The sequence below is a fragment of the Neopelma chrysocephalum genome, unplaced genomic scaffold, assembly GCF_003984885.1.
Source record: "Neopelma chrysocephalum unplaced genomic scaffold, ASM398488v2 Primary Assembly neopelma1_61b, whole genome shotgun sequence".
Lineage (NCBI taxonomy): Eukaryota > Metazoa > Chordata > Aves > Passeriformes > Pipridae > Neopelma > Neopelma chrysocephalum.
The window spans coordinates 10818886-10841755 of record NW_020897717.1 but is presented as its reverse complement, the minus strand read 5'-3'; the positions used below and the strand labels follow the sequence as shown (position 1 = coordinate 10841755).

At 36.7% G+C, this 22870-nt stretch overlaps 1 protein-coding gene across 8 annotated transcripts in view; it reads left to right on the top strand.

Annotated features, from left to right (window-relative positions):
* The window catches only part of USH2A (usherin), a 379012-nt gene that overhangs the window by 289376 nt on the left and 66766 nt on the right, over positions 1-22870 (top strand). For all 8 annotated transcript variants that reach the window (XM_027681679.1, XM_027681684.1, XM_027681681.1 and 5 more), the window contains 9 exons: positions 2239-2460; positions 7649-7872; positions 10196-10406; positions 11242-11439; positions 12023-12177; positions 13964-14162; positions 20112-20219; positions 20761-20944; positions 21687-21844. In XM_027681679.1, coding sequence (XP_027537480.1) covers positions 2239-2460; positions 7649-7872; positions 10196-10406; positions 11242-11439; positions 12023-12177; positions 13964-14162; positions 20112-20219; positions 20761-20944; positions 21687-21844 — 1659 coding nt within the window. The remainder of the gene's footprint in view (positions 1-2238; positions 2461-7648; positions 7873-10195; positions 10407-11241; positions 11440-12022; positions 12178-13963; positions 14163-20111; positions 20220-20760; positions 20945-21686; positions 21845-22870) is intronic.

The window sequence follows — 22870 nt, the reverse complement described above, 5'->3', positions numbered from 1 at the left end:
GAGCATATATCTCTTTGTAGGCAATTGTCAGGTCAGGAGCTAAAATGCTTCCATTACTCATGAGCTGGCGCACATTTCCTAGGCTCAGAAACACTTGAAATTTTGCCAACACATTCAGCACATCCCAATTTGTGATCTTTTGAAAAGTAATTCATATATCACAATGTTAGAATGCCTTCCATGATGTCATCAGAAAAATGCTATCACATGGAAGAACCAGAGAAGAGTATTTTGCTGACCTTATTAATCTCAATGTTCTGAAATGGAGAGATTATACTGTGACCTCTGTCCCCATCCAGTGGTCTGTGTTAACTAGCTTAATGTTGTTTACATCAAGAAAGAAAAGCACAGTGGAAGAAAATGTCTTATGTCTGAAAGTAGTTCTTGTTCAGTCAGCAGTCCACAAGCATGAAACAGTGAATGTTTGAACATGATTTTAAACAATTTTTTTCCTAAGTATACTTGCTGCATTATTTTTCTATATAAAGGGCAGCAACATGAACACTGTTGGTCACTTTTTTCTTTTTTATTTTTATAAATATGCTAATATCCTCAAGCTAAATGTTAATGTGGGTCATTCTTTGATAAGGATAACAATTAACTGTTAAGACTGCATAGTAGTTTTCAAAGAGAGAACATTTTCAAGCCTAGCTTGGAATAGATCCCATTTTGAGAGGTTAATGAGCAGGTTACTGATCCTTTGTGTCTTATGTCTAATAGTTCTTTAAAAAAATAGTTTTATTTCCAATAGATGTAAGATACATTCTGTGTTTTAATACTTTCTCTGTGTAGCAACTAAATTAGCTTCCGAGGAATGCAGGAAAATATGATGAAGTATCTAGACAGATTATATCTATTATACTCTAAAAATTTGTTCTCATCTTTTTTTTTTTATTATTGACTTTATTTGATAAAGTTATTTTTACAGGAAACTCTCTAAGAATATATATTTCCCAGATGTTGTTTGGCCAGCTCAGTAGCTCGTGATGTGCTGAAGGCATGAAGATTACAAATTAGGAAGGCAGAATCTGAGTTTCTGAAACAGTAGTGCACAAAGAAGTGCAAACATCCATCTCATAACTAAGACGGGAGGCAGAATAAATAATGCTAATACCACCCAGGCACAAGGGAAGTGGGGAGAAAGGAAAACACTGTTCTCTCTCCTCTATTACAATCGCATCACATGTTTATTTCTGACCAAAGCTGCACTGGGTTTAGAGCTCTCTGTCTGTCATTCCCAACCTTTCATAAGAAACAGACTTGAGATATTGCTTTAAATGAGAAAGCTGAGTTTTAAAATCAAAACACATTTCCTAGAATAACAATCGGGAATCAAAATACTTTAATCAACTCTACTACCCATCTTCAATAGTGAAACAAAACCACTACTCCTTCTAAATGACTTTTGAGCCACAGAAAACATTGCAACACAGAAAGATAATGTAAAAATGTGACTTTTAGAACACTGGATTAGATCAAGTGCAGACACTGGTGAATGAAAATGATTGCCATTTACCATAATTTTTGTATCGTTGATAGCAGTATCTACTCTGTTCATAGTACACAGTTTATTCCAGCCCAGCCCACCCCACTATTATAGTGTCAGTCTTACTGGAAGTCTTATCCTAAGGCCTTTTCCTGCAAAAGCTCATGCTTTTGCTTAAGTAGCAGCCAAGCCCACCAATTACGATAGTGGTATTTAATTTTTAAAGTGAGTTTAATCCTTAAATTCTTTATGAGATAAAGTCCTGAGCAACACTGAAAAACTCTTTAAAGCATTGTGAAATAGTCCATCAAAACAAGTTTGGGATGATTTTGAAGGAGACAAGGAAATTTTTTGCTGAGAATAAGTGGGCTGATGGTTCTATTAAACCCAGCCAGCACGAGCTCTCTTTGCTATGTAGCTGCAATTGCAAAAGGTTTCCAACTGTACAATTGTCATATGTACACATATTATTTTCTTTGCTCTTCTCAGTTTGTCTCTGCCGTACTTGCATATTGATATCTTACAGAGTCTTGGGCCTGAATTAATGTATCCATGTTTATTTAATCATCATTACAAATGAATATAATACTTTTATAGCGTTCTAAAATACCGAGTGATTCCAGGCTTTCACATGGAATGTTTTGTACATGAAACTGTCTGAATCTAGACTTGTTGCTATCTGATGAAAGTCTCTCAGGAATTTCATGAGCTATAAATGGATAAAATCTTTAATTGTATTCTTAAATTGACAGGAGAAGTATGCTGCCCTAACGAAGAGGAAAACAGAGTTTCAGTTGGAATTGGTGACTCTTGCTGCCAGGGAATGCCTTACTCCACATCAGGCAATCAAATCTGCTGTGGTGGATCCCTTCACGACAGTTTCAATCAGCAGTGCTGTGGTGGAAGAGTCATAAGCATGGACTCAGTCTGTTGTGGTGATGAAAAAGAAGGGACTGCATACAGACCTGTCACAGGTAAGTAATAAGTCTTTAAGAAAAAAAGGTCTTCATCTTTCTGAATCTCTTGTGACACTCAGCATTCAGAAGTGACACACTCAGATTTAAAGTGTGTATGCCAATTTATTAAAATGTTGTTGCACTTTAGTCACGTATTCTGCTATACTGCAAAACGGTGAGCTTTCAGTAACCTTCTTTGCTTTGTCCAAAAGGAGCAGGAGCTGGAGAAACCAGAAAATTCAAAAGGAGAGCATGATCTTTCCTCATGCAAGTCAGGAAATAGGACCAGTCCCCTCTCGTGAGCAGAGCAGAGGCTAGATTGGCCACCCTCTGCTGCCATGCATCCCAGTGCAGGGATTTTCCATTTGCTCTGGAAATGGAGGGTTAGCCACCTGGAATTTGAAGATTGCTGTGCTCTCTGCTTGGCGGTCTATGTCCCTCGCTTGTGTTTAAAATTAGCAAAAATTAATCCCTAGCACTACTCACTGACTCATCTGGTGTATGCCATTACTCTCTTGCACACAGTAGGAAATTACTCCAACACTCAGAGGTAGAACCTGAACCCTACTTCCTCATAAAACATTCTGTGACTAGCTGATGACAGAGATTGGAAGTGTTATTGCAAAACCTATTCAGACAGTTTCACATGTCTTTTCTTTCCACAATTATTAGACAAATTATATACCATCAGCTTTCTCAACCTGACAAAAAGGCTTCAGAAACTACTACAGTCTCAAAGGGGAGCCTGATTTCAAAACAGAAATAATGAAGGTTTAGTATCCACTTCTGCTTGGTGTACAAAGATGAGTGATGGCGCGTGCCAGTTTGAACTTCTAGTTGTACAACTGAGGATCTTAATATATAACTAGGAATTCGGATCTGAAGGCTGAACTCCTCCTTTCCCAAAAAATAAGCTCTGTCTTCATCTTATTTAATGTATTTACTGGATCCTTCAGTTTCTGTGGTATTAGAAGCACCCTAGTTCAGTGCTGACTGTCACGACGAGCTAATCAGAAGAACGTTGCATCACTTTCTGCGGTTTCCATACTATTTTTCCCTTCCAGTGGTGACATGGAGCATATGTGATGGACGGTGCTTGCTTGCATGATTTTAGCCCCTTTTCACTGTGATCCTTAATTGTGCTTGATCTACAGCGTCAACACCGAGCTCACAGTACCAGCCCTGAGCAAGGCCCTCTTGCATAGCCACGCATTATGTGGCTGCCACAAGACGGGACTGGCTCATAAAACGTCTTTATGTACTTTATTACTTAAACTCTTTTATTTGCCTGCAGGAGCCCTTTAACAAAATCACATTGAATTGACTTTCTCACACCAAATCAAATCTCCCCGGTCCCAGTTCAGTTGTCTTTGTCAATATGTATTTTATAAATGGAGTGAATTAACAGATGCTGTTGGAACAGAACTGCTGGGGTAGCGTTTATGTTTTTACTGCTCTCTCTGGGCAGATGAGTTGTGTAGGAGTGTAATACAGGTATCTTGGGATGAAAGTTATGTTCTTCATTTCATTATATATGTATTCTTAACAGGTTTTTTCCTTAAATATATATATTTAAAAAAACCTTTATATCCCTCTTTTTAAAGTGTGTGTAGCCTATAGTGCTCAATCATTTACACTATTTTTCTCAAGAATGGGTCAGTAGGACATATTTTTGGCTATTAAAAAAGAAAACAGTGGCTTTTTTCTTCGCTCACAGGTTTTCTGTGAGGACTTTATGCTGTGAGCCAGAAGCTGAACACATACAGGTTTGAAAGATGAATTAGTGCCATAGTTGAAAAGAGATCTTATTCTTTTGCATTAAGCATAGAATAGATTGTGGTTTCTTATCATATTGTATGCATCATGCTCAATATGTTTTTAACTAATTTCTTGGAGTAATTCAGCCTTGCTAAATACATCAAGAAAATGCACAAGCCAGGAACAAAAATCTGCCTGCTCCCTATCCCAATTATTATAATGATTCTAATGGAAAAAATACTCTTACATAAAACCATAATTTACTTATCATTGGCAAATGGATAAGTTGAATTTTGCAAGAATATGGTAATTGGAGAGCTGAGCTCATTGTCTATAAGGGGAAACGGTAACAGGGGTGCAAAAAAAAAAGCTTTATGCAAAAGCTGAATTGCTTCTAAAGCTCTGGTTTTTAGTTGGAAATGTATGCCATCGTTAAAAATATAATGACATTTTAAAGCTTTTGCTTGGGAGCTTTAGGTCCTTGAAAAAAATAATCGTAGAAGAAAAACATGATCACTAAAACTGCAAACCTTGTGCGCAGCCTTATTTTGTTGCATGACCAGCTCCAAATCAGTGCGTTTCTGCTGAATCTAGACCCAAGTTTGCACTGAATGTTGGTTTAAGGGCCTGAACCATAGAACTTTTTTATTTAGTATTACATACCTTTTTCACAGAGTCTGTCCTGAAAAAGAGATGTTTTGTCCATCTCACGTTACTTTTTTCTTTTTTTTTTTTTATTTATTAATTTCTATTTTCTTAGGTTTTCTTTTTCACCCCTTGATGGCCTTATTTAGTGGGGTGACCATAGAGACATCTACTGGCAAAGGCTGGCAGTGGTGCCATTGTACATGCACATCCTGAGCCCTACTGCTGCAGTGTGATTATCCAAAGTTCTGGCTACAAGGGATAATGTCAGCTAAAACCACTCCTGGATTTTCTCTCCTTTTTTTTTTTTTTTTTTTTTTTATTGCCACTACACTGACATCCCAGACTCATGAAAGATGATGCTTTGTGCCATTGTGGTTCCTGATCTGTAATAGTTGCAATACCCACATGTAAGCCAAGGATTTTTGGAGTAGTTTGCAATGTACACTGGCTCTGTATTTTGTTGATCCTCTATTCTGGCTGTGAAGGGTAAGCTTTTTAATACCCATTTTTCCCTTTTGAAAGCATTAGTTTTGCAGATTTACTAAATTAGTAATTCATCACTCAGCTATGTTTATAAATTTTTTCAGTTGCTGAGGATGAACATGAAATAATTGTTGACAGAAATCACTGTTAGCAGGAAGTGTCTTTTCCATCCCATGGATTTTCTTTTTGCTGTAATGCACTACGTGCCTATGAAACATAAATATATAAAATATGACACACACATTCCAACTGATTTACAAACAAATAGTTTGCGTTTTGGTATTTTGCTGAATTCAGCAAGGGTTTATAGGAATTTCTGGATCCTTAAGCAATTGAATAAAGCGATTTTTAGAAGGCAGATCAATCCATCAATATTACATGGTCCTATTTTGTTTTTCTTGGAGCATATTTAAAATTGTACATTTGAGGTGTCAAGGTTCAGGAGTCAAGTGCTACATGTGATAAATTAAGGAAAGGTCAGAGGCTATGCAATGCAGTTTCAGAAGATTGTCTACCTCTGCCTTTGCAGCTCATTCATGCTGAAGTGATGCACTCTGGGAATTACTACCAAACTCTGCTCTGCAACATCTGCTCTCCCTAAGTGAGTTAGTGCACGTCAGACATCTTTATGTCAGAATATTGCAGTGATGGATGCAGTCTTCAGAAAATGCTGCATAAAAATCTGGTGTGCCGTTCTGGCCATTAAGTGAAATTACTATTTAAATTAATGGCGCTGTCACAGTTTATCTGTGCAAAGAATGAACGCTGATTAGGGTATTAAGTAATTAGCAATTTATCACACTGGAACAAGGTTGATAATAATTAAAGAAGTAATGGTTTACCAAAGAAACTAGAAAGGGAGTCACTTCTTGTTATGTGAGTGAAATCTTGGCTGAAAAATTTAATTCAGTTAAACAAAGATGAGGTTCGCAGTGAAAGAATACAACCGTGTTTGTTTCAATAGAAAAACAGTTCATTATCAAAATTTTAGTTTGCCTGTCAAAAGTCCCTTGGGGCTGTCCGAGTCGCTTATTAGTATTGAATTGAGTCGTTTTCTGCATTAATTCTCTGCTTAAAATTGGTAAAATCCTAGGACAATTTGGAAAAAGGGTGTGAACAAGAGGAAGTATTTTCCTCTTAGAGAGCTGGTGATCACAATTTGATTGCTGTGAATAGAACCAGCCCTGAAAAAGGTAAAGTATGCAAGTAATGTCACAATTTTCAGTTATTCCAGTGACTGGAATTAAATGCTCTGAATGCTTTAGTAGGATCATACGTTTAAAGATTAATTTTCATTAAGTGTGACTTCCTGAGATAGATTTGCTGCAATAAATGGCAGTGAAAAAAGTGGCCACTTTTGCACATGTTTTAAGTGCCTCCATATGACAGAAATTATGTCAAATGCAAACTACTTTGTAGATATAAGAGTATATCACGGCCTTGTTTTTTTGTGTGGTAGCTTTCTAGTTCAATTAATAGTAATATTTATTTCATTGCCAATTATATAGCAGTTTGTAGCATTTGGTTCCTAGTTAAAATTTACCCCTTTCTTTTGATGGTATGAGATTCAACACTGGTATTTTTCAGTTGCAGAATAATTCATGTGAATATATGGAAAATTACACTGGTTATGATGAGCTTTTAATTTAAAAATAAAATTATTAAAACCAGAAGAAAGACAGTGGAATTAATTTTAGCATCCTATCAATTCCACTCTAGAAATGCAAATTATGTTTAGATATTAAGTTCTTAAAAAGTAATTCTCTGTATTAGGTGACTGAAGCTTCACTGTGGGTATTTGGCAAGTGACCCATCCAGTTCAATGTATCTAATATGAACCCCGAATTTAAAACATAAAATATATGATAAATTCTGGAATGCTAAGATGCACTGTTGAAAGTCTGTCTGGGGGGCGGGGGGGGGGGATGAGACCTGGGTAGAAGCTTTCTCAGTTTTTACATTCTACAGAAAATTTTCATCAACAGTTTGTCTCCAACCTGCTGTGCGTAGTACCTTGCTGTGGTATTTCATAGCAAAGTTCTTAAAAAAGTTCAGCAGGCGTGAATGTTGATTGTAGGGGACCATGTTTATTCCTCTAATTCTTGATTGTTTTCAGTAGGTCTGGAAGTCAGGATGCTTACTTCAGTCACCTCACGTTTGGATTTAATCTCACTTTAGCTAAATCTGCATAATTCCAGCTGCTGGTGGTTTTATGCCAAGATCTGTTGCATTCTGAGCTTTCTCCTTTCTTATCTATCTATCTATTTATTTACCTACCTTTCCTATTCAGATATATTTTTTTGTTTGTTCATTTCAGGGATGCTCTGTTGTGGGCAGGAATACGTGAATAAGTCAGATACCATATGCTGCTCAGGTTCCAGTGGTGAGTCCCTAGCACATGTTAGAAAGAATGACCAAGTGCCAGTAAAATGCTGTGAGACTGAACTTATTCCAAAGAGCGAAGAATGCTGTAATGGAGTTGGATATAATCCTTTGAAATATGTTTGCTCTGACAAGATTTCAGCTGGAATGATGATGAAGGTAATTGATAGAAAATCTCTCGGTAGCTCTGATTTGATGATGGAAAGAGAAATACACTGTTCATAACTATTTTTCTAAAATAGGAATATAAAAAACTCTTGTGTGCATTATTCATTTTCACATTACATCCATATTAATACCGAATGAGTTCACCATGATTGATGTTATTGCAATGAATTCTAAAGGAATTAATAATGATTAGCTGCCTCTGTGAAGTGTTGCCCAGCACTTCAGATTAGTACAGTGGCTAAAAGCTGGCATACTAACAAGACTGACATGCATAGCCAGTTTCCATTCTGTGACCACTGTTTCTGATGATGTTCCTTAAGTGGAAATAAAAATTGAACTTTCCAGTTCTGAAGTATAAAATGCTATAACATTTCAATTTGGGCAGGCAGTAGGACATGACTCCCAACCCCCTAAAAAAAAAAAAAAATAAAGCAATTCACATCTTCTTGATGAACTTAATCCTGATCCTACAGAAAGCCAGTGGCACTTTTGACATAAATTTCAGCAGTAGTAGTATAGGTCCTTTCACGCCTAATGAATTATATTATTTATTCTCATTCTGTTTTAATGTCAGAATAAACTAAAAACTATAAAGGCTAATTTGGTCTTTTCCAAGAGTGCCCAGTGACTATAGGCATCAGATGAGACAATTTTGCCAAAATTTCAAAGCTGCCAAGTCTTGCAACTACAACAGAAATCATCAAGAATTAGCATCTTGGTGTTATACGTAAACTGTAAAAATATTGTCAACTGTTATTACAATTTTTGTTTAAGAAAATAAACATTTCAAAGGATGGAAACCTTGTTTGGATATATATGTATATTCTTTTTATAAAATTGTATTTATATTTATAATAAGAGAGAAAGAAAGTGGGTGAGAGAAAAAAAGAGGGTTGGATATTGTGAATTCTGCAATATGGAGATCAGAAAGATATTGTGGAATTTGCCAGTAAAGTGAAATAGACCCCAACCCACCATATGCAGGTGTTCCTATATCCTTTTTGTTCATCTGCTAAGTTAATACAGAAATATTTCTTACATCTTCTCCTTTTCATGTCAAGGTTTTCATGTCATTTCATTTTCAGACTGAATAATTTTCTCCTAGAGAAAATCCAAGCGTTGTGATGAGTCAGCTACAGTTCCTCAATGCATTGTATTAGTACTTCATGCAAGGGAAAAAATGGCTGAGAATAGGTTAATGAATTCTGGTAGATAACACACTAGATCCCTGCCTTAGGTATAATGTATAAACAAAGGAAGTGCTTTGTATTTCACTTACCCGCAGTAGAAAAGAGATAGTGCTGGCTTTCTGATATGTATAGATTTACTAACATTAAAAGGACTGATAGTCTGAGACATTCTGAGGCTACTTTATAGGGGAATCCAATCCATCTATATCCTACATCCTATATTGATATCTATCACAACGTAATTTTTGTGAAAGTGCCAGGTTTGGGAAATTAAATTAGCTGGTTCATAATCAGCTAAGAACCTAATTTCAATAGGTGAATTAAGGAAGCATTAGATATAATTTGTTTGGTTTTTCTTCTGAAGTTTATAGCCTAAAGGGCAGAAGTATTTGTTGCAAATATGGCAGTACATTTCTTTCTGCAACAAGCTATACTTTATGAGAATTACTGCTCTCTAGCATATGGTTTGGCAAAAATATTATTTCATGAATTTCAATGGAAAGCTTTGGATGTTCAGTGTATATTTCTGTTTCTGTGAATTGTTCTTTATGGGTTAAATCTTATATCTTCATCAATGTTTGCAGAGGTCTTCTTGTTGCAGCAAAACTTCTGTTTAGGAGTGATGTGGTAGAGGACATGATTTATAGAGCCCATGGATAAAGTTCTCAGCCTTGAAAGCTGCCAAGGACTTGCACAGAGCCCTCTTGTGTACTTGGCAAGCTGCATGAGGGGCTGGGAATATGCTACTGACTTGCCACAGGATATTGGCCTTTGCAGGAACAGAATGTTCAAATTCTTGGATAAAATCCTCTTCTCATAGATTCTAGACTCTTCTGTCTTCAACAAATCTAGCCATTTGTGCTTCCAGTAGTTAAAATTTCTGATGCTTTCATCTAAGGATCCTACAAAAAAAAATCTGTTTCTTTTAGAAAGGATTATAAAAACATTAATGATCAAAGACAGTAGACAGGCCAAAGGCTGAAAGGGTCTTCCATATGCTAAAAATATACTCCAGGTGGTGGCCTAATTTTTTGTTTTATAAGGATAGGGAAATACTAATGGAAGTATTTGTAAAGAAAGGAAGATGTGGGAAATATATTTAAATTTGCATGTGTATTCCTTAGGTAAAAGAAGAATGCAGGGCTAATATCCTTTGCCCTTTATCTATGGAGGCAACAGCACATTGTGGAAAGTGTGACTTTGATCCCAGGGAGAATATCTGTGCATGGATAAAAGGTTCACAGAGTGCTAAAGAAACAGAGGTAGAAGCAGGTGTGTGTCCAGCTGAAGAGGAGACTGTCTACACGGGAAGTCCAACACAGTATTCATTTACAGGTAAGGAAAAGTGGCATACCAGATCAGTGATTTGCTGGTATATTTAATTTGCTCTGGAGAAAAAGATGTTCTGAGTGCTACCAGGTATTCTAATCAAATGTGAAGCAATGTGAAGAAGGACATGGATCTTATAGAGCGAGAAGGACCAAAAAGATTGTCAGAGGTCTGGAGCACCTCTCCTATGAAGACAGGCTGAGAGAGCTGGGGTGGTTAATCCTGGAGAAGAGAAAGCTCCAGGGAGACCTTATAGCACCATTCAGTACCTAAAGGGGGCTGACAAGAGGCTTTTTGCAAGGGCAGATAGTGATGGGACAAGGGTGAATGACTTTAAACTGAAAGAGAGTAGGTTTAGATGAGATATTAGGAAGAAATTCTTTACTGTGGGGGTGATGAGACGCTGGAAAAGGTTCCCCAGAGAAGTTGTGGGTGCCCCATCTCTGGGATGGGGCCAGGTCGGATGGGGTTTGGAGCAACTAGGTCTAGTGGAAACTGTCACTGCCCATGGTAGAGGGAATGAAACTAGAAGGTGTTTAAAGTCTCTTCCAACCCAGGCTGTTCTATGATTCTATGAACTGTAGGAAGTAGAATTCTTTTAAGAAGAAATCTGTGAATCGCGGTAGAACCTTTAGGGAAATGCAATGAGTAGCAAAATTTAGGGAGCACGTAATGTCTAAACGTGCTTTCAAAAAAAGTTGATAGAAGTACTGCTATATCTGAAAATGGCCCTGTCTAAAGGAACAACTTCCGTTTCTATCTGTCCTTAAACACAGAAAAAAATAGTTATTTTGTATTTTGATAAGACTGAGATGATCCATATGTAACTTGATTTTTCTAGATGTGGACCTCGAACCTTTTGTCACATATGAGTACAGAGTGGCTTCATGGAATAGCTATGGAAGAGGTGTCAGTGAAATTAGCAGAGCTGTCACTAAACAAGATGTGCCACAGGGTGTAAGTCCACCAAAATGGGCCAAAGTAGATAATCGGGAAGACATGATACTTCTAAACTGGGAGGAACCACTTCAACCAAATGGTACTGATATATTTTTTTGAAAGTGTATGTTCTATCTCTCCACTGACAGTGTTCCAAAATCACAAAACATATTAAACCCTGTCACTGAAATATACATGTTCCCAAACTCTGCAAGAAGATTTTGCTCTAGGTTGATACATTTTCATTGCAAATAAAGAGTAGAGTCTAACTTCACAGAAGACAATTCCATACGTCTCTATGAAGTGCCGAGTCCTCTTTTGAGAGCAGTTGTAATAATAAGTGTGCAAATATGATCAGAAAATGGCAATGATCTTTAAAAGTATGTGGGGATTTGGGGATAGGGGTGGTGGTACTCATGTTTCTTTCAGGAAATCTTGCCTATTATTTTCAAATAGTGAGGAAACTTGGAAGAGCTCTTTTAATAAAAACTGAGATCTACTGAGATGCTGGTACAGATATTGAGGAAAGTATCTGGTAATTGCCATTAGGCATTTAAGCAGAATGATTGTCTGTTACTGTGGTCAGTTATTTCATCTAATGTTTTCTGTATGCAGAATAGGTTATTCTACCATCACACTGGATTACTCAGCTAACCAAAGGGAAAACTTTCTTTCTGCAATAGGTCTCATTATTCACTATATCATTCTCCGAAATGGAATTGAGTATTTTAGAGGAACAGAAATGAGCTTCACAGACACAAGTGGTATCCAACCATACCAAGAATATTCATACCAGCTGCGAGCCTGCACTGTTGTTGGTTGCACAGACAGCAGCAAGGTTAGTGAATTGGTCTTTATGGAACTGGTGCCAGAATTTTATCAGCCAGTGTAGTAACATAAAAATGCTTTTGGAAAGGTGTAATTTGAAGACACGCTGATTATTGAGTAAGTAGAAAGCATCAATAATCTTATTTGGATTCACCTACTGACAGATGATTATTTGGAACCCAAGGTTGATACAAGCAAACAGAGGAAGAAAGCAGTACCTCAGTCTTAGCAAAGCTGAAATTGCACTGTAGGAACTGATGTTTGTTAAAGAGAAAGCTGTATGTGACAGAATAGAGTAAGGAATATTAAAATGCACTTTCTTTAAGCCTGGAAATTAAATTTTTACTTCTCACTAGGAGGTCTATAGCCTCTTTTTCATTGGTATTTCTTAGTTCATCTGCTTTACTTATAGCCTATCAATTTGTTCAACAATCTTCTTACTCTTCCACTCTAGTGGAAGAGCCTCCTTTCACTATATTACCCATTGCTGGCTTTCCGTGACCGCTCCTGCTTCAGGCACATCCTGCCTCGGCTTCAGTTTTAAGCAAACAATCCCTTACCTCCCTTTGTCACTGCTTCATTTCCTTTTGTATCACTTTGAATCATGGACGCCTTTCACCTACATTGCTATTTAACCAGCTCTAGTTTTTATTCTGTCAAGTAGCTGCTTTATTCATAATTTGCAAAAATTACTTCTTAAGTGGCCTGTTTTCCACAATATTATCCTTGTCTCTATGAAAATGAATTTCTAGGACTACAAGTGTAAGGTCTGTGGGGCAGAGGTGGAGAATAATGACTCTGCTTTGTAATTGTAATATACGTGGGATTTAAAAGTTTATTTTTTTACAGGTGTTTAAATGTTTTCATATTCATGAAAATCTCAGGCAGAAGTATAAAATAAGAAACACTAATGTAGACAGATGGAGATAGTTGCATAGTCCTCTGCCTGCACCCAGAGCTGTGGTTTGGGAGCTATGTAGGCACAGTTGCTGCAACTATCAACCCAGGATAATAAATCCTGTTTATTTCACTAGCCTATAATTAAGGAGTTTACTGTTGCAAACACTGAAGTCTGCAAGTAGGGACTGATTCCACCAAATGCACTAAGACAATATATTATCGAGGGCACATTTTGTATTTACAGCATAATATAAATACTTTATGGTGGTAATAACAAAAAAAGAAAAGTGATTCTCAAAGAGAAAACGGTCTGACTCACTTATTAAACTGGTATAATTTGGAAATGCCTCTTCTGTAGGTGATGGTGGAGATGTGTCAATAGAAAATTAGCTTTTTCCTTTTTTTGTAGAAAGAACTTAACAAGTGCAAAGTTATTCTATCTTTCAAAATCTTTAGCTTCCTTAAAAAAGTATGGAGTTGCAAATAACTACAATAGAGTTCAGATTGCATGGGATATATGGAGGCTTAGCCCCATGTTTACTGGTGCTTAAAATATATGAAATCAGGCAGTTAAAATGCAGAGACACTGACAAACCATATGGAAGAGAGTTATCAAGAGTTTTCAAGCAATACAGTTTTTGTTGTTTCACCCTGTGCCATACACTGCAGCTAAAACATGGTGAACCTGTTGTGATAAATTGTAGACATAGACTTATGTAATGTATTCAAGGTCAGATTTCATTGTGAAAAAGGAGGAAAAAAGTAACTAGTTCTCCAGACCCTTAGTAATGATATGCCAGCCCAAACAACATTTTAAAACAAAAGTGACATTCTCATTGATCATGGTATCTAGTGTACTATTACATTAAATTGCTGTTTAATTCATATGTCTTCAGGTAGTTGCAGTCACTGTCCAAGGAGTCCCAGAGAGTGTTCAGCCACCAGACGTCAGTGCTCTGAACTCAACAGCATTACATTTAAGCTGGATTGCACCCAAGAAACCAAATGGTATCATCAGAGAGTACCAGATCAGTCAAGTAGGGAAAGGACTTATATACACTGATGCTGCAGGCAGAATGCAGCACACAGTATCAGGTAAGGAGGCAGAGCTCTTTGACAGGCTAATGTCCTGTCCTTAAGATATAAGACTGTATTAATATATTAAAAAAGCCACTTGTCAGTAACTTTTAAATCCCCAGTACTGTGCACAGTTTGGAATGCTTTATCATGACTATACACATCTTAATTTTTTTTCAATCTCTTTCATTTCAAAATTTTAAAATAAATCTATCCAGCTCAATTGAAGATGCAATCCTTATGGTGTGCTCAAGGGCTCAGATATTCTGTGTAGGCTTGCCGTCCCTTCATACAGATTCAACTCTCTCTTTTAACATCACTGATGTGCAGTAATGCAGTTGTGAATGTGTAGCAATGTGGGAGTGAGAAGGATCCAGTATTTTATGCCTGAGATAATAAAAAGGAAAGGAAGACAGAACAGGAAAGGTCCCGAATTCTGTTTATAATCTTATATATTGCTTATAGCCATTTTCTCAATCCTTGTTGAAGGAAGCTTTAGTTAGGGGATTTTGGGGGAAGGTTTGACTCAGACCTCAAATTTATTATTTTTACATATTCAATTTTAAGTTATTTTTGAATGTTACACTGAAGCAAAGTTATTCTTAGAAATATTTCTGTTGGACATAGGCCATAAACATAAACATTATGGGATATCTTTTTTTCACTCTTTGACCTCAGGTTGCTCATCAAATTTTTGTATCTCACAAGTGCATTATTTTTTCCTTTTTTTTTTCTTCCACGCTAATAGGAAATTTCAAGATTCATGTGTTATACATACCATATGACAGCCAGCCAAAGAATAGAAGTTGACTTAGGGCACATAAATCCTCTAGAGCATATTTGGCATTCTCAACCACCCCTCAAAGCATGAATCCTGAGTCAGAGTGGATCCCTTGGTGCTTTAAAAGAGTTTGTCTCTGCTGTAGTCACTCACAGAAGAGTAAGATTGCTGTTCCTCTTTGACAATGTCGTGCTCAAGTGTGAAATTCATCAACAGCGTATTACTCCTGTCTCCATATTCAGTGCTTCTGGACATGAGATATTAGCTAGAGTATGCCAGGTGGTGGTACATGTTTTAGAATTGCTGTTGTGAGTTTATAGTACCAACCTACCAACAAGACATGATTTATCGAACCCATTGAAAAATACTTCTTGTGCTTCCAAAGGCAGTCATATCTTCATTTTAATGCAAACAGTACTGGTTTCCTTACCATTTGGAAGTGAGAGAAAATGAAATTTATTCCTGAGAAACAAGGATCTTTTTTCCTGTTGTGTGCCTGTTCTGTTAAGCCATTGTCCAATGCTGCCATGGTAAGCCAGGAGTGAAATAAGTGATCATTCCTCCTGACAGTCATAATCAAATCTTTTGCTTTTTTCTGCAGGAGCTTCCTTGGGTAATAATGTGGAATTCATGACAGTGATTTAGCAATGTGGATAGTTATTGCTTTCTAAATTAAAAGAATACAATAAAAGAATCAAATTTACTTCATATAATGTTTGAACTGTTTGTCGTATTCCCTGTGGATGTATGTTTCGATTTTCCCATCTTCCTTTTTTTCTTTTTTTTTTTTTTCCAAAACTGTCTACTTTTCCCTGAGCAACAGTTGAACATTAATGAAGCTGTAGCATTAGTATTTCTTGAGACTTTGAATCTAGGGTCTCGCAAATAACAGACGAGAAGGCTAGCACCTTGCCACTGCACCATTGTCTTGCTGCTTATTTTTAATTACATCAAAGCTTTGGAAACATGATCCCACAAATGCTTTGTGGGAATAGCGGTGAATGTGCTCATCATGTGAAATCCATAAATTGCTTATAATCCTCTCAAGATGTTAAAAAAAGCATTAAGTAATTGAAGACAGGAAGTCCTCAGTTAATTATTTAGAGGTGTTATCAATGCTTTAAGCAAACTGAAGCATTTTCTGCTATCTCACTGAGTTGAATGCCACTGGGACCTAGGGGCAGCAGCCATCATCTTCTCATATTCTCTAATGCAAACAGCACATGGCAGCTTGTCAATAAAAGACCTTTTTATATCATTTATTACTGAACACTTCCACTACCCTGTACAGAACAATTTGGATGACAGTTATGGCATTGTTTCACTTTGTGTTACTACTACTTTACAAATGGGCCTGCTAATGCTGTGCAGTGGGGCCAGGCAGAGGGTAAGAATGAGGAAAATAATTAGGGGAATTGTAAAAGAAAGCCAAGAGTGCCCTCTTCAGCGGCAGCAGGTGGGTTTGTAGCAAAGATTCTTCTCAACTCCCCCTTTTTAATACAGTAAAGATAATATCCTGAGTAAGAGGCTTTCTTAATGGTTCATAGGAACAGTCATTTTTAGGTAAAAGCCAAGGAAGATCTTTGATGTTTATTTTAGTGAAAGAAATAAAATTAAGAATACTTTATGGCTGAATAGTTTGAAATTCTTTCATCTGAACATATTCTTCATTCAGGGTAATGAAAACAGAAGAGATACCAAAATGTTGTCACTGGTCAAGTCTATCTCCATATGCAGTACTGAATCATTAATAATATTTATCTAAAGGAAATTCTTGGGGGCAGAGGGGTTGTGTGAGGCTGTGGTCAGCAATCTGACATCCTCCTGAGTAAAATTCCCACGGCAGGGCCCTGGAGCGTTATCCTGGGAGCTAATTACTGACCTTGCTGGAGCCATACCCACAAATGGAGACAAACAGTATCAGAAAGAATTGATTTAGCTAATAGAACAATGCATTCTTAAAAAACCTGACTATTTCACAGACTTTTGGCAAATGACAAATGCTGCAATAAAAAAATAGACTGCTAAGTTGACAAAAAAAAAAAAGAGAAAAAAAAGGATTAAACCTCCCCCACAATATTAGACCAAAAAAGAAAAAGAGGGGGGAAGTGTCCTCCAGTGAACAATCAAGTAGAGACATTGGAAAAGCAAAATGCTGTTTATGTTTCAAGATTATCTTACTTGTTATTTTTATTATCAATCACATACATAGATTTGCACAGAGCCTTCCAAAACATTCATAAGACAAGGTGTTTAATGCAAAGCTTTAATAATTTAGATAAAATCTGCTGTGACTGCTCCATGTATGGCTAGAATTTCAGGTATCAGAATTTCACCAATAAATTTAGTGAAACCATGTGCTCTTTTTTTAATGCTCATTTTTCTCTTTAAAGTGTAGTTGTAAATGAGTATTCCTTTATTATGCATGTTTCCTTTAAAAGTGAACATGACTCCCTTTAGGGGAATTCAAGTAATTTGTTGCCACAGTAATCTTTTCTATCCTGAAATGTTAAATACTTGGCTTCCCTCCATGCCTTTGCTTCTCTCTAGTCTGCAACTGTCATTTTCTCCCTCCTTACTTTTATACGCAGTGTTCAGATGATTTTTCTTCTCTTCCAGTTCATGATTAGGTTACAGCCAGGGCTGTCTCTCTGAGTCATCTCTTTATTTTCTCTCCTTCACATGTTGTTCAATTTTGTTAAGCAGCCTGCATGTCTTCCATTCCGTATTTTACCTTTCTACAGAATTGTTGCTTCTTCTTTTGCTCTGTTTGTTTGGACTATATTTTAATTAAAATATTTTGGTACTGGGTGTAAGCAAGGATTTGTTTATAAACAAACTATTGCCCAGACTTTTCTCTTGTTGCAGAATTGCATTGTTCTTGAAATAATTTCATTTATACACAGGAGTTAAATCAAAAGTACGTTATTAAGGCCACAAAGCCACGGATTTATAAATTGACCCATATAATACATATGAATTGACCTGTATAATCCTAATTCAGCTTCTTTCACACGAGCAATCTGCATTGCACAGAAGTACAGTCATTTGTACATAGGGTTACTGCCTCTTTCAGGGAGGAATGAAATGAAGCTCCTGTATGGAGGACTGCTGCCTCAGCTTTGGCTGTGTGTGGTAGATTTATTCCTCCTGGGAGTCTCAGTGTAGATGGGCCTAATTCTGCATCTGCCCAGAGCTACATTTCCTTTCTGCTTGGCAGAAGTCAAGGAGGCATGAATATTGGAACATGGAGCACAGTGAGGGAGGCAATAGGGATAGTGCCAACCCAGAGAGATCAAACATGGATCACTGAGAGGCTGGTGGCAGGGGCCACCAAAGGGAATGGCAGGGCATTCATATTTGTTCAGGATGTGCTACTGAGTAAGTAAGGCACATCTCAAGCTTTCATAGTTTGTCAGAACCATGTCTTCTTCATTTTCTGGACACCCTGCCTGAGACTCAAATTTCCCGAGCTCTCGGAGCTGCAGTTGAAGGCACTGGTTGTCCTTGGATATATGAAGTTTTGCATAACACCAGGCATCCCACATGGCCTTCTGGCAGGTCCAGGGAGATTTTTGTTTCTCTCAGTCTCTTTGAGTCAGCATCCTGGTTCTGAGAGAGAAATCTTTCTGTTTTGTTTATTTTTTTGAGTTTTTGTGGTTTTTTGGTTGGTTGGTTGGATTTTTTTTTGTTGTTCTGGTTCTATATTAAACCATTTGGAATGCTCAGCTGGTTGGTGTTAGTAAAGCATCTGTACAGTCTAGGGGTGGACACTGCAAGAAAAGTCTCCTATTACGTACAATTAGTTAGGCCAGAGACCACATGTTGGAGGCAGTTTTAGAAAGGACTGTGCTACAAAGCCTGTGTACAAAAGGGGACCAAAACCTATTGTACAATGTCTTGGCACTGGGATTCCCTAGTGTTCAGTTATGAGTGTTCAGTTTTGCAATTTTAATATTTTCAAAGATTTTTTTGTGTATAATTTCCTCCTTCTTCTCCTCCTACTGTTTGTATCCTTTGCATCCAGGAACAGGAACTTTTTTAAAAGTATTATGAGGTGCTAACAAGAGGGTCCTTGAAAATGCAAGAGAGAGGTTTTCAGTGTTTGTGCCTGGTGATATCTTTAAGATCAATTTTGAGAAATATCCAAAAGAGTAGTTTAGCAAAGTTGCTGTATCCTGGGATGGAGCATGCTCTGTCAGACAGGCTGATCAGCAGTTAAAGCTGAGCTCTGAGGTGTTCAAGATAGGCTCACAGAGGTCTGCATCTTTAACAATTTAACTGTAAGAATCCTTTAATGGGTGCACAGAATTAGCTATCCTAAAAGCTTAGTATCTTAGCCAAATTATGAGTGCAATTTTATGAGGAGTCCTGAAGTCAGATTCTTAAGCTGCAGGCAACTTGATGTCAAATCTGAAGTCATTAATACACAGCGCAAGGATGTTTGAAAATTTCCAAGGAAAAGTTAAAGCAATATATTCTGTTTTAGTCTCATTCAAGGATGAGAATATGAAGTTTGAGCTGTAAAAAATAGTTTAAAAAGTTATAAGTAACTAAAATTAATATCTTATAATGAGGGCTTGGTTGTCAGTCCAGCTTCTTAGTGCTTTATAGCATTGCTAGTAAAGTCTTGTAACAAATAGGAAAAAAATAGGGTGGAAAACGAACAGAGGGTGGGAAAGGGGAAGGAGTATCTTTGGACTTGTTTGCAATATAATAGAAGGTTATATGTACAAGTAAGAGAATATTTAATTATATTCTCTTATTGTTGAAAATGTATTTGTAATAAATTTTCTAAACATTACAGGCTATTCAGCTTTTCAAGTCTGAAACTCTAAGAAATTACACTTTCAGGTGTTTATCTGTGCTGCAAGTGCCATCTAAGTTTTTTTGATTTTAGTTAAAATATGTCTACATGAGGGACATCCATAGATCCATTGCAGCATAGACAGACATTTAATCTGAATTGTTTTGTTGGGTCTTTTAAAGCAGTAGAGAATATATACCTAAATTAGCACGAATTCACCATTTTAGTATTGTTCAAGTGTAATATAAAAATAGTTCCTATTTTGTTTGGCAAAAATACTAAAAGTTAACTTTAAGTCCAGTAACTTTCTGTGTAGTGATATAGTTCTTGTGATAACTGATGTCAACATCTCAGCCTAACCTCTTTTTGCTCTTTCTAGGTCTGCAGCCATACACTAATTACAGCTTCATGCTTACTGCATGCACATCTGCTGGGTGTGCTTCTAGCCAACCACTTTCAGGTCAAACTTTACAAGCTACTCCTCATGGTAAGGGAAAAAGACATTCTTATAGAACTGCAAAGAGATGGTCATACTGACTTGTTTTTTCTGATGGTTTAACAAGATGCAGAACTCCACTATCATCCATCAAGCTATCATGTATAAATTTACACAAGAGGATCTGTCTCTCTTGGAGTATCTGTATCTTACCACACTCTATATACTGACTGCCTGGCACTGCATTTCTACTTTCTTTTTGTGAAAATTTCCCCAAGCTCCTCTTTAAGTTAACGAGGTTAAAATTAACAGATGCATGTTTTTTAAAGCACAAATAAATATGCAGAGACAACTGGGCATATAAAGGCTGCAGCCTTTGGCCTTGTTCTCCATTAATCTCTACCTTGTCTAATTGGTTGCATTTGTTATAGGATAAATAGAGGAAGTGTGTTAAATTCTGTCATTCTCCCTGTCAGTGTTTTATGTTTTCATTACATTGCTCAAAACAACAGCACAAACTGTGGAAAAGGAAAAAAAAACACCTTTATGTTTCTGTCATAAAATTAAAATAGTGTCATTGTGACGTTAATAGGAGTATGGCCAAAACCTCATCATATCATAGTCAGCTCAACAGAAGTGGAAATGTACTGGAGTGAACCAGAGAAACCCAATGGACTCATTACTCATTATCGATTATTTCGTGATGGAGAGCAGATTTTCCTGGGTGGCAGTACAGACCTGAATTTCACAGATGTTAACCTGCAGCCTAACAGTAGGTAAGGCATGTTAAAGAGCGCTCATAATAGGTGAAAGGCATTGAAAAACATATGTACCTGTGTTAGTGAGATGTACAAAATATAAGTTACTCTGAACAAAAGAAAACTCTCTTACGATATTACTTAATTACTGAAAATTGGTAGAGCACTTTTAAGGAGGCTTCCAAGTGTTGGAAAGACCTTAATCATTTTTCCTTTTCTGAGAATAGGTCATTCTGATTCAAATAAGTGAAGCTTTTTGTTTTTTTTTCTTGGCTGGTTGTTGGTAGCTCATTGGTAGGGGGTTTTTTTCTCAGGAAATATACTTCAGAAAATTTCAGGGTTTATGTGACAAACAGCCCTGCACATGGTATATAATGTTTCAGTGCATATTGAACATACAGGGTCAAAAGTGGCTGCTGATATTTTTATAGAAGTTATTCTGAAATTGGTTTTGACATTTTTTGAGTATATACTCTCTCTTATATAAGCCAATGTGAATTTCAGTGTTAGTATTTTACTATACTATTTAGTATTACTACTTTTATTTTAGTATTAGTATCTATGACTATCATAATTATTATAAGTAGTTACTTTTCTCACATTAAGAAAACTTAAAGGTGAAAATCTTCACTAATGCAGTATTTGTAATACTCTTTGTATAGTCTATTCACTTTAAATTGGTGAAAATGGAAATGTTCTGATACTGATATGCCTAAAGCTTCTAACCGCAGTGTCTACTCATCTTTTTGTGTTTGTGCAGATATGTTTACCAGCTGGAAGCCAGCACTTGGGGCGGCAGCAACACCAGTGATAAATACGTTATACAAACACCAGTAGGAACACCAGAGAAAATTCATGTCCCATATAATGTCACAGTAATTGATGCATATTCTATATTTCTAGCTTGGGATGTGCCAGGTAAAAATGTATTTCTATGTAATACTTTGTAGCAAAATGAAAGGATGGAAAAATTAGTATAATCAGGTAGGCAGCTGAATCATTCTGATATTTTTGGTTTTCATATTTGGTGTTAGTGTTTGTATGATTTAAATAGCCAGTAATCTAAAGCTGCTGTGTCCTAGAGACATATTATTTTAATAATATTGACCTAGATACTTGACATGGGCATTGTGAGGTTTAGTTTACCAAAACCCTGTATTTTAATTTGGTCTTGTAAACTATTTTTGAATGCAAGTATTAAGGAAAGAACACAATTTCTCCTCTGTTCAGACTAACCTGAGTTATCACCAGAGAAACCTGACAACATTTTAGGTTTTGTGGCAAAGAGATCCTGTGCTAGTTTTGACCTGATTGGGTAAATTTTATTTGCCCAAGGACAATAGTGTTATATGGATCTGTTACCTTGCAGGATGGTGGGTCAGCAAAGGTCCAGAAATGTTTTTCCTCTAGTTACTCTTCTCCTGAACATGACCAGGTGGTCTTGGCCTGCCACAGAGGTAGGCTAAGAAGGAATAATTGAAAAATAGCATTTTTTTATATGAGAAACTGTGTTCTGTTTCATTAATATAGATTATAGCTTAAGCGATTGGTGTACTTTACTGATGTTATAAAAAATTATATGCTGTAGTTACTGTGGGACAATGAGAGCATTGTAAATGAATAATTTTTTCTCTAGTTCATCTCCATCAAGGTGTCTACCAGTTTGTAGATATTAGGAATTTTTCAGTTAAAATGAGGTCAGTTTTTTTAGAAACCAGATGTTTGCATATTGCAATAACAACCACATGTGTTTTATCAATGAACTCATGGAATTTTTTTCATGTCTTCTCTTTCTAACTATTTAAGATGTTCTATCCCTGCATAGCAGTCACAGTAGAGTCAATTGGCATTAAAAATAAAGTCACCTAGAAAAAGTATTTTGCCTTCAAGGCTGGGATCGCAAGTATTGTTGCAGTGCTTAGCAGCATTCCCCCTACCCATTTA